The sequence below is a fragment of the Passer montanus genome, unplaced genomic scaffold (assembly GCF_014805655.1).
Source record: "Passer montanus isolate IOZ18808 unplaced genomic scaffold, ASM1480565v1 scaffold26, whole genome shotgun sequence".
Taxonomy (NCBI): Eukaryota; Metazoa; Chordata; class Aves; order Passeriformes; family Passeridae; genus Passer; species Passer montanus.
The window spans coordinates 10,597,892-10,610,860 of NW_024367261.1; the positions used below are offsets into that span (position 1 = coordinate 10,597,892).

The window sequence follows — 12,969 nt, forward strand, 5'->3', positions numbered from 1 at the left end:
ATTCTGGCTCATTAGTAACTAAGACAGAGATTAATGATTTTCTGGAAGAAAAATATGTTCCTTAGAAGGATCTAAATTCTTCTCTCATGCATGTACACAGTAATTTTCAGTTAATTTAGTTGATAGCTTGGCATATCCCAGTGACCATGGTCCAGATTAATGATTGGTACTGACACTCTGCTACATATATCTTGATTTGTTTTACTGGGGTGCCATGTATTGTATAAACATGGAGGCACCTATCTGTGTGAAATTGTTAATTTAATTTCTGATATGAAGTTAACACTATAAAGATTTGTCAGCAAGTTTTTTTTCAGTGGGACATCAAAAATAATTGAAGCCATGTCCCTCTTAGCTGTTACAAAATCCTGGGTGTGGCTTAAGCTGTGCAAACACAGTGGGTTTCTGTTAATTTAATCCATCTGGATATACTGCAAATCACTAATCAGAAGGCTTCTTCTGTTGGTATAGTCTGTTTCCATTTGGTTGCACTTCCAATATACCTGTTTTAGTCTAACTTTTGCATAAGAAGCTTATAGGTTTTGATTGTAATTTTTTTCAAAATGTGTGACTTCAAATGTGTGACTTCACTGTGCAAAAGCTGGAGACTTAAACACAGCAATATGCTTTTAAGGAGAAGAGTATACACTTACTTATGGTTGTGTTTGCTTAAAAATGAAAGGATTTTTTTTTCTCTACATGTTAGAATGTGCAGTACACCTATGTTTTGAGAGTGTGTGTTATCTTCTTGAACTTTTTCACCCAAGCTTAGTAAGAAGCTTGAAGTAAAAATTGCCCTGTCTCTAATCCTTAATATTGGAAACTAGAGGAAGGAGTGGTATGTAGAGACCCATAAAAAGTCTGACTCAGCCATTTAAAGGATAGATTAAAAGGAATTTAAAAACATAATGTTCTCTAAATGCTCATTACTTCTTTTAGACATACTCTTTAAGAAAACAAGCTAATGTTTGAATAAGCATTTTGAATATTCTGTTGAAATGTAGTTATCCTCTACTTGGCTTCTAATTGCACTAATCCTTTTATATAGAGTGTGGAGATATCTAACTCATCTTTTTTTTTTCCCCTTCCTAGTTAATGGTCTAATGACGCTTGGATTCGCAGGTGAGTCTTACCTCAAAAATTCAAGCTTCTGTTTCTGTTTTGCTAATGGTTAACATTTGAGAAACACTTCCATCCTGTCTCATCTTAATTAGTCAATTGTCATGCATTTTTTCAACTGGTCTTTTCCATACTGGCTGTATGCAAGAGGCTGTTGTAGTGTTTTGTAAAGGTTGTTCTCAATATATTGACACAAGATTTTCAGAATTGCTCTTAAAACATGTTTGTTTTAAGTTGCAACCTTAAAGTGATGGTGAAATTGCAGAATTGTCCATGATTTTGAACTCTTTTGGTCAGGGATTTAGACAGAAACTCTTGCATCATCAGATTGGGCTCAAATGACTCTGATGGAGTTTTTTTTTTTTTTCTATGACCCTGCAAAATATTGAAATTTTAAATACAGACAAGCAAAAATACCAATGGCATGCATTTAAACATCCTTCTGGGAAGGGGATGGAGTAAATTGTGAGCACACGTGACATAATGGAAGAAGAAATTGTACTGTGTTGTTTATAAATCATATGATAACTGGCTGTTTAGAATACCCTGCCAGAAAAAGCAGCTTTGCATAACTTTTGTCAAAGCATCAGTGCAGGATTTAAGTTGTGAGCTATGCAATTTTCATATGTGGTTTTGAATTCTGCACAGCTTTAGCATTCATCTGCAGTCTTTCTGTGGAAAGTGTAACTGGTAACTGCTGCAGCTGGCGGTGATTCGACAGGAACGCTTAAGTAGGCAGGATACATGTTATCATGTTAACCTCTCATGGATAAAATTATGCTGCCCTTGTGTGGTAATTTTCACCATTTCTATCACTGGTGAGTAATTGTAGTTCTGACTTTTTGCCAGAATGGATGAATGCTTCATGACAGCTTTAAGAGCACTGACAGTCAGATACGATGAAGGAGCAAGGATTAGGTCCTAGTGAGTGAGCCATACATTTGAAGAGGAAGTTGTAGACTTACGGTTTCAGGTGCAGCACAGGCTGTCCTGTTGTGGGCCTGCTGCTCTTGGCAAGTATGTGAAAGCAAGGTGTTTATTTGGCCAGATGAGATGGTTGTAATTTGTCATCACAGAGAGAGTGACCACCACCTAAGAAGTCAACTGTGATACCTGGAGTGAAATTGCAAGGTGCGCCTGCCCAGGCTCCAAAGGAGCCAGCTCCTTCCTGGGTGAAATGAGGTTCACTCAAGCCTGTTTTACAATCACATGCCTGATTTCTAATGGAGATACTCAAGCTTCTGAGTATCTGATGGCTGGATTATGATGTGAAGCCTGAGACCAGTCAGCTTGCCTTAGAGTTTGGGGTTTTCTTTACTACATGGTAAGGAATGGCGCCATGAGGACTTCTCTTCTTACCAAGCAAAGTCCTGCCTGATTTTGACCTCAATTGGCCTCAGGCAATGTGTTTGTCTGGTACCACACAAAATTAGAACCATCAGCTCTTTTCGGCAGTGATAGGATCCTGATTTCAAAGTAACTAATAGAAGCAAAGGAAATACCTCATCTCCCTGGTGTAAATATGTTTTCAGTGAAAACTTTTTTTAGGGGCAAATGGTCCATTCTCCTTGGCTGTATTCTTAAAAAAGCTGTGCCTCCAGAATTCTCAGGCGGATTCCCTGATATACCAGTTTGTTAGGGTTGCAGTTTTGTTCAGGTAAATACATTTCTTGCATTTGAGCTGCAGTGAAGGGAAAAATTTTCACAGTTTTTTTTTTCTGACTAATTTAATGTAGGCATTTTTATTAAGATGTTAATATACATATATTTACAGGTAATTTTCAATATTAATGCATTTTTTTAATACAAAATAATGGTCAAAATAGTGGCATCTATAGAGGTAAAGCAAGATGTTTAATGGCTTGATCAAAACAAAATGTTTCAGTATTATCAAAATCAAACATTAGTCTGAAGAGAATTTTTTCAGAATTTCAGTTTTATTACAAATATTAAAATATTGTCTTTGTACTCCAACACAGGCATGTGCTGGATGAGAAAAACATTTGACTGACTAAATATACTGGAGTTGCCATTATAGGTTGAAAAAGTTACAGGCTTGCTCAAGTCAAGGTTTACTCTTTCTTTGCAAGTAGCTATATGCTGTCTATATGCTGTCGTTTCAGCATTTGATAATTGCAGATAATTCTTAGGATTATAGAATTGTTTGTGTTGGAAAAGACCTCTATGATCATTGAGTCCAGTTGTTACTTTAACACTGCCAACTCTACCACTAACATTTGTCCCTAAGTTCCTCATCTACACATCTTTTAAATACCTCCATGGGTGGTGGTTCAACCATCTCCCTGGGTAGCCTGTTCCACCTTGGTGAAGAAATTTTTCCTAATATCCAATCTAAACTTCCATTGACACTTTGAGCTGTTTGGATGCTTGTTACTTGGGAGAAGAGACCAAACCCCGCCTGGCTACAGCCTCCTTCCAGGAAGTTGTAGAGAGCAATAAGATCTCCCCTGAACCTCCTTTTCTTCACACTTAACAATCCCAAGGTCCTTCAGCTGCTCCTCACAGGACTTGATCTCTAGACAATTCCTTTGGTGGCTGCACTAAAGAAAAAGCTTTGATTGTGGAAATTCACACCCTTTAGCTGGTAAGACATACAAATATTTCCAATGTTAAAGTAATTTCACATTAATATAATTAGTTGAGTGTGATGCATGTGTGTGAGCTTGAAAAGTGCTTTCTACACTGAAATGTGGGATTGTGAGATCCAGTTAGCTTTTAACTAAAAATGCAAGTGGATAGTAATGAGTTAGTATGAGTAGTAGCTATGTAAGATTAGAAAATTGATTAGGTAGGTTCCTCTAGGTTTAAAAGGCAGTACTATATACGGTAACCTTTAGTTTTTTTATAGCAAGTTATGTTTTTAACATATTTACGTCAATATGTGTTTTTTCTATTTTCTAAAATTGCTTAGAAAATTAAATGTTAAGCTTATGAGAATGTAAGTGGCATGTTGGACTATGTGAACAAATTTGACTGATGTGTTGGTGCTTCTATTTCAGTGTTTGTGATTAAAGGTGCATCTGATGTTTCCTAGGTGCACGTCAACAGACTGAGCTCTGCAATGAATCTCTCATGTTAGAAAAGTTGCCTGCCTGTGGAAAATCCTTTGAAGAGATGATGAAGAAAGTGGACTCAAAAAAGTGGTGCAACCTTACAGAATTTATCATGTAAGAGTTAGTTTCAGTTTTAATAGTTCTCCCCTAATGCATATAAAATATTTGTGTTCCAGAATATACAAAACCTTCTGTATTCTGTTGCCACTTGCAGAGGGCTAAACTGTAGCTCTTAAGCCCTGCAGTGAGGCCATGTGCACACAGACACCTGGCTTTTAACTCAGTGTGCAAAATAGTCCACTGTAATGAAAACTAACCAATGGGCTATTTAATCCTAGCTGCTATTGCGTTACCTCAGGCAGTTGTGTTTACATTTAATCTGTATTTCTGTGCCTTTTAAGCAAATGTTCTCTTTTCTGTGAAACCACTAAAGCAATACATGCTTTTATAATCATGCTGTTCTCTTGACAGCAATGCAGTTCCCTCCTCTGATTTCCTTTTTTTTTCAGTAAGATGACACTCTTTCAGTAATTCACCTCATGTGAAATTGTCCTATCCAAATTTAAAGTGATTTGTCCTATTGAACCTGCTGTCATATACTTCTTTGCCTGCCAGCTAGCATGGAGAGAGCTAGCACCACCCATTCTGTTTGGATGTCTAAAACACTGCAAGACTGACAGTAGTGAGGGTGGAATTATTATTCTCTAATGTCTTTTCCTGTTCCATAGTTACGGGAGGTATTTAAGCATCTCTTTATAAAGCTGCACACTTCAAATTCTGATCTGGAAAAAACTCACAGGGTTTGTGAAATTGGTGGCATTTTTGGCTTTGTGGAGCATCTGCTTCTTAAGACCATGTCTGCTCATGCATAACGTCTAGTTATCAGAAGTGTTGAGTACCCTCTACACCAACTGAAATTAGAAGAAGCTGCAGGTGTTCAGTACTTCAGAAAACAAGACTCAAGTGAACTAGAGCTGGTATGGTATGAGCCAGCCTGAAGCAGAACTCTTCCTGCATTTGAAACTGTGCTGGTGCTGTTTCTGGAGTCTGCTATGGAGGCAGAGTAGCCTCAAGCCAGCTGCCACCACAGCTGTTACAGTGTCATTGAGCCCCAGATATGTTCTGGTGGGATCATTGGTCTTGTGTCCTGTTTAGTGTCGTGTCACGTGATGCAGACTTTAACTAGCTGATCACCAACAGACTGATAATGAAATGTTGGACTGCAGTGCTGTGTTGCATCAGTTCCCCATGACTCCCTTAGCACCAACACCTGTGTTGAAATGCCCCACCTGTTAATAATGCTTCATAATCTGACATAATATTATCAATTTAGATGCTATTCCTTCTTAGAACATTTATTCACACACCTTGATGATTTTAAAATCTTGCAATCTGTTAAGGGTAGATTCTTAAATATTATGGCACTGGAGTAAAAGATGCACTCATGCAGCTCTTTCCAGCTGTGGGGAAGAGTAAGAGAAGGTTAAGTCTTCTAAACCAGCTTGCAGAAATTTCAGTCAAATCTGACAGAGAAGTGTGTGTATACAAAAGAAAAGAAAATCCTTGCAGTGCTGGTACTACTAAATTTATTTAATAAATATCTGTACATTATGCAGATAATGTAATGTAATTTATAACTCATCTAAGTACAAGAGGTTTTATTTATTTTGAAGGAAACACTGTAATTTTGCTCCATTTTATCTTCATTATAATTGTTTCAGAATAACAAATTTTCTTTTCTGATATCTTATTTGAATCAATAAGTGACCTCAACTAATGGGATTACTTGCAGCAGTGAGAAGTACCTATAGGAACCAAAATATTAGACTGTACCTTTGTTAATGCAGGTGAAAAAACATGCAGCTTTTTGAGAGACTTCTGCTAAAATTGGTTCAAGATTTCACACATTGTGTGCAAGAATTTTTCAAGATTTGGAGGTGACTGAAGTTTCTGAGTTTTTCTGACTTTTAATTAGAGTTAAGAATCCACCTTGATTTTATCCTTTCCAACTGTGCTCACTGTGCTCACTGTTTGGTGTAATTTTAATTCCCTGTACAAGAAATTTTTTTCTGAAGAAGTTGGTTAGTCTGAGGCTTTGCTAATCTTTCCTGAAAAGCAGTACCAGAAGAATTCAAGGCTCTTACAAAAGAAAAATCTTTTACATTTTTAACAGCATTAAATATTAAATATTTATATAATATATATTTTCTAAAAAATCTTTTAAAAAATGTTTCAAGTTCTACTTTAGAAGAGAGTAGCAGGAGGAATTTGTTTTGAAATTTATCTCTTGAATAAAGCATTAATCAAGCTTTTGCAGTCTGATTACAAACTTATCATAAGGGTTCATTGCACTGAAGAAGCAGCAAATGTGCATCTACCTTTAAGATTTTTACTCTTTTGAGAATAGACATTGTTATTTGATGTCATTCATTCTATAAGAAGCATATAGAATCACAGAATGGCCTGTGTTGGAAGTGACTGTAAAGATCCTCTAACTGTAAAGATCCTCTAGTTCCATCCCCTCTGCTGTAAGCAGGGACGCATAGAAGTTAATTTATTCCAGCTCATTGGAGGAATTTCTGTCCCAGAGACATGGGACAGAAACACTTCTTTCTTTGGAGTAATCTGGCAAATTAATGAAAACCTGGTATATCTATACATGGGCACTTAAAATTCAGCTATTTAAACCTGGTAATATTTGTTTGTGCTGATTTTTTATCTAGCCTCCAGCAGTAACAATTAATCAGTCTGGATCAGATAGTGAGTTAAAACTGAGTTTTGTGTAGAAGAAAGTGTTTCTTCATGCAGTAATTTCTACATGGCACTTTTCACTTTGAAACAAATCTTTGTACCTTATGTTGAAATGTAACAGTTAATGGAAATCTGCTAATTTTCTAAATTCTTTGTTTCATGGAGGAGGTTTAGATCTTCAGTGTCCTTTGGTTATGGGATTGTAAATAGCAATTATCTGTAGTGCTTCACCATTTGGTCAAACAATTGTGAGAGAATTTGCAGTGACTCCAATTTGTTGTACCTAATTAACCTGTAAGATCTCCTGACATCTCTGACATTATTAACAGACTGGAAATTGCAGGAAGGTTTTTATTTTTCATGTGTAATATTTCTGTTATGTCTGCTTATAGTAACATCTATGTTAATAGTGCTGCATTACATATAATAACTATGTATTATATTTCTTTATTATCTTCTTAATATTTAGCAATTACAGCTCAATATGTAAAATCAACTGCTGTTTACAGGCCAGAAAATTCATTATTAACAGTCAGACTTTTTTTTGTGTGCTGTGATAAATCCTGGTGTGGGACTACAATTGTGAGGCCAGGTATGACTAATTACTGAAGCAAGTGGCTGGATGAAGACAGAAGTGCCCAGAGGTGTCTTACATGAACCTGAAAAAATATTACTTATTGTAATTGCTTGGATTGCTTTCTATTCTTAACTCATGAATCAATTTTTCAAATACTTCTAACTGGATCCTGGAAACAATTTAGCTAGAACAAACAGTCTCTAAACAAATCTGTGTGTGTCTCCTAGGCCTAACCCCTATGGAAATGTGGGACCAAAATGTACTAAAGATTTTCAGTGGCCTGTTAAGCTTTTGGCTTCCCAAGCACCAGTTTTCTCTCTTTTGCATCACCATTTTCCAAATATTTCTGAGTGTAGTTACTAGCATTTCAGTAATTTTGAGGCCAGAGGAATGGCTGTGGCCATGTCTGCACTGTTGCATAATACAAGTTGGCATAATGCAACTTGCCCAATAGTCACTATTCCAAACCCTGTAAGAGTGAGTGTACTATGGAAAGGCAATCTGCACTGTTGCATAATACAGTTTATGCAACTTGCCCAATAGTCACTATTCCAAACCCTGTAAGAGTGAGTGTACTATGGAAAGGCATCAACTCTTAATTTAAAAGATTACTATTGATCCATTACATCTATAAACAGATTGTGTCATCTGTTACAGGTGAGGCATTCTCTTATTTCAAGCCAATACTACTGTGGCAGCACTCATCTTGCAAGTTGCTAGGGCTGTAACCTGCTACTTTGGGAGCTCTCAGTCAGTCATTCTGTGTTTACCAGCCAAGGAATTGGGTTTAGAGTCCAAGGGTGAAATAGGAATTTGTGTTTTAGAAGCAGATTCATCACAGATATGTGTACCTGATGAAATTCTCTGCTTTACTGTGTGCATGATCCAAGGTGTGTGCCCACTGTAAATAATGTTTTTCTGTACAGCCTTAGTGTAGTTTTCCCACAACACTTTACATGAAATGTTAATTCTATAAACAGTTTCAGTCCCATTGAAAATGATGAGGGAGTCTTCCCATGTTCTGTACAGATGCTGAGGATTTGAAAAAAAGAATTAAGGAAAAAAAATCTGTATGACTAAATTTGATGTAATTTGGAAAAGTAATCCTGTTGTGCAGTTTTTAAGTCAGTGGGAGTTTTGCTTGTTACAATTTGGCCCAACTAAGCTAATTGTAAAAGTGCCTAGTTTTCAAAGAAACTTATTAAAATATTACATAAAAGAAAGCCAGATCACATTAAGATCAATGGGAAGGCAAATGCTGTAAGAAACATGTGCAGCCCAAAATGAAATTATATGCCCACACTTCCTAAAGCTTGGAGCTAAGAACCTCTGCTGGCTGAGTGTGTATGTAAGAACCCTCCAAACTGAGTAATTTTCTTGGCTGGTTATCTAAGTTTTTTCATCTTCCCCACTGGCCTCTGCACAAAGTCTGATCTAGACACCAATCAGCGATTGCATCCAGCTGCTAATTACAAAACGTCTACAGAACAGGAATGTGCTGTGAAAACCATAGAATCGCTGAGTGGTTTGGGTTGGAAGGGACCTTAAAGATCATTTGGTTCCAGGCTGTGGACAGGGACATCCTCTGCTAGACCAGATTGCTCAAAGTCTCATCCAGCCTGTCCCTGAACACTTCCAGAGATGGAGCATCCACAGCTTTTCTGGGCAACCTGTTTTAGACAATAAAGAATTTCTATCTAATACCCAATCCAAACCTACTCTCTTTCTGTTTAAAGCCATTCCCTATTGTTCTGTCATTACTGTCCCTCTCACCTCTCTTTAGTCCCCTTTAGGTACTGGAAGGTGCTGTAAGGTCTGCAGAAAGCCTCTTCTACAGGCTTAACAACCCTAAATGTCTCAGCCTGTCTTCAGAGGAGAGGTGCTCCTTTTAATTTTCCCTTTTAAAAATGGGGGTTGTTTCCTCTTTTCCAATGGGAATTTCACCAAATTGCTGTGACTTCTCAAATGTGATGGATGAAAGTGACTTAGCCACTTCCTCTGCCATTTCTTTCAGGACCTTCAAATGCCTCTCATCAGGTCCTGTGGACCTTCAGGTTCCTTACATATTTTTGAATCTGATCTTCTCCAACTGTGGGTAGTTCTTCATTCTCCAAATTCCTGCCTTGCCTTCTGCAAGTGACTGGAGCATATGCCCCTGAAGACCAAGGCAAAAGGGTCATTAGAGTACCTCAGCCTTCTCATTTCCTGGGTAACTACCTCTTCTGTTTTCTTCCAGATAGGTTTGGCATATTCCCTAGTATCAAATCTCAGTACAAATCCCTAGTAAAAATCTCAGACAAACCACTGGGTTTGTTTTGCAGCTGAGGTGAGCCAGTGATTCGTGACAGCTAACATGTTCCCACAATGGTAATAGTTTCACAATTAGGAAGCTGATGCCTTTGGTTCATTCTTTTAGATATTATCAGAAAAGTCTTGATTCTGGATTTTTGCATGTGATTTTCTCACATGAAAGGCAACATGGGGCTGCTGGAAACTGGATGTTTGAGTGACCAGCACATATAATTTTAGATATAGGACAGTACTGATTAAAGGGAGTCCTACCCCTCCTCATTTGTGTCATGTTAGGAGGGGGCTGTCTGTATTTGTATTGGGATTCATATCCCTGTAGACAGACAAGTAGATTGGTTCTGGTTTACCTTGGGCAAAGTCATGATGAAAATGCTGCACATCACAAATGTGCTTGCACAGCAAAAGGCCATTGTATTGCCTGGTCTCTGAGTAATTTTCTACAATTTTGTTGCTTAAAGTTCTTTTGTATCTAAGGAGTAATATGTTCTTTTCCCCTGAAGATCTAACTGAGGAGGGGGACCAAAATCCTGTATTTAGCCAGCTGCAAGTCCCTCCACTTTTGTTAGTCCATATTTTATAGAAGAAAATATTATTTGTCATCTCAGTGTCTCTGTGGTGGAAAGTTGAGTAAACCTGCACTTTATGTGGCCTCATGTCAGTGTAGGTGATTTAACATTTAATGTTTGGTTGGGTATAGGAAAAGGACTGGTGTGGTAGAAGCCAGCATTTGGTCTTCTGTAGTAGGATTGTCTTCCTTTGAGCTACAAATACAGTTGCTTTTTTTTAAGCTCTTGGTGAAATGAAGATGATGCTGATATTTAATATTTTTAGCTGTGTATTTCTTTCACCTCTTTACCAATCAAAACTTACAGTAGTTTGTACTAAAAAATCCATCTATAAACTCATGGCAGCAATGGCAAAACCAGGCTGGTAACTGTTATCCCAAGAACATACTATTTTTCTTCTGTGACTCATGCCTTTCTTTTCAAAACAAAAGCAAAGCTGCTAATAAATCAGTGAGGTGTGAGGAAGTAAAACAATGGAAAATAACATCATATTTGAGCACTTGTGTTGCCATCATGCTGGTAGTTGACAATAGCAATTTTTCATTATAGAAATAATAATGCTTGCCATTTATTATTTAAAACATTGGGAATGAAAGAAACCTAAAATGTATAAAATCTCATGGAATAGCCAGGTACAGGGCTGTGTTGAGAATGTGTACAATCATGTACTGTTTTGGGATCAACCATCCTAGTTGCTGTGAGGTTAATGCAAAGGTACAGTTGGTCCTTTAATGAGGCTATAGAACAATATCTTCCATAGGATGTTGATTTCAGATCATGCTTTCATATGAAATGTATTGACTTTATTTTGTATTGTGTAGATAAGAATATGTCCTGATGAATAGAAATAAAGTGGCTAGTTTGAATTCCAACACCTTGGTTTGACATGAGGCTGGAATACATCATTCCTGTATAACTGCTTTCCTCCTGATAGATGCAGAGGCTGAAATACGGTTCTTTAGTGCACTATAGTTTTCACCTTTGCTATAAAGGAGAGACACAGTAATTTTATATAATACATGGCTGTGAAAATAAAGTCTATATTTGATAATTCCAGGTAAGGTATTGGAAAGGCTTTGGATACTAATTTCTAACACTTTTTCTCTCTTTAGTATAGAACTACAGCAATGCTTTTCTAAAACTGTGTTTGCTGTGGCCGGCTTACATGATTCAGAAGGGTGGTGAAAAACATTAATGAATGTTGAATTTTTAGTAAATTACTCTGACTTCTGAATTTTAATGCTATATTAAGAACACTGACATTTCTAAATTCTGTGATGACCTGCAGACCCCTTTGCTTATAAATGCCAAGCCATGAGTTTGTTCTGCAGCATATTATAGACATAGCTATGCTACAAACTAGCAAAGCCTTATCAGTTTTTTGTCTGATGCGATTTCTTGGTTTTAATTTTACACACTGAAAAATCTTGCTCTTTGCAAGCAAAACCTTTCTTTGAAGAGCTCACTTGAAACCAGTAAATGGGTTTATTACAGAGGATAAAAATAAATTTGCCAATATTTTGGGAGGCTGATTAATTAAATACATTAACTCCCAAGAACTCAGATTTGGTGAACTAAAACTATGTATTTGTTATTTATACCATAATACATGTTGTAATCACAGTCTAGAAAAGCCACCATTCAAGGATACCAGTGGAGTTGAATGGGGAGAAAACAACTGGAATTTCTTATTCATCAGGGATAACTGTTTCATTCTTTGTTAAACCACAGGAGACATTGGGTCTTCCATTAAAAAATATATAATGACCATATAATGTCAGAATAATGTGCTTTTTCAGCCCATTATCCATTTTTTTGAGGTTTTTAAGAGCTCAAATCTTTCTGTTCTTCAATTTATCAATAATTTTGCAAATCTTTGTGTAAGTTCTGTTAGTATGAAAAAAGAGAAGGATCTTCTGAGCCTGCTGCTAAGTAGGAAGCATTATCAAGAGCTGAAAACTTCAGTTTTTAATGTCAGATTTCAGTTTTTCAAGTGTTTTTTTCAGCAAGTTTTAACACCTGTTACATTTATTTGTCCTGAGTATTTTTTTTTCCAGCAAGGGAGTGAAATCTGGCATTTGCCAAGAGGTCAGTGATATTTTCTTGAAGTTCTGAAAGAGTTTTCAACATTGGTGATGTTGATGTCACCTGAAGAGCCCAGTAACAATATTTTAGCAAGCGTGCTGTGGGTCTAATTCATGTGTACTTCAGCAGATGCCTTGGACTAATGGTGGTAGCTTATACTCACAAGGTGGCATCAGTATGTCAGTGCTTGTATTTCCAAGTCAACAGACAAATAGTTAAAGATATAAGAATATAATAATTCTAAGTCACTTGGAAAAAATAATGTAAGCAACTCAGAAGTGATGTTAGAAAGCAGTTCTCTTGTTAAATCTCAGGACTGTCAGCTGATATGCCTTTCAACACCTTTCATGACCTTTTTGAATTTTACTGTGGTAAGATCAGTAATCAAAACCAGTTTTCATGGAGCTTATTATTAAAAGCTGTATTTAATAAGAACCATTGCATAAGATTTCTGTGTAAAGTTGCTTGGTGGTAAAATAGTATAACT

General features: G+C 36.8%; 1 protein-coding gene across 1 annotated transcript in view; it reads left to right on the forward strand.

The window, feature by feature from the left end:
- RAMP3 (receptor activity modifying protein 3) overlaps positions 1 to 12,969 on the forward strand; it is a 45,851-nt gene that overhangs the window by 17,579 nt on the left and 15,303 nt on the right. Inside the window, exons 2-3 of the mRNA XM_039712129.1 lie at positions 1,093 to 1,122; positions 4,175 to 4,307. Of these exons, the coding sequence (XP_039568063.1) occupies positions 1,093 to 1,122; positions 4,175 to 4,307 (163 nt within the window). The remainder of the gene's footprint in view (positions 1 to 1,092; positions 1,123 to 4,174; positions 4,308 to 12,969) is intronic.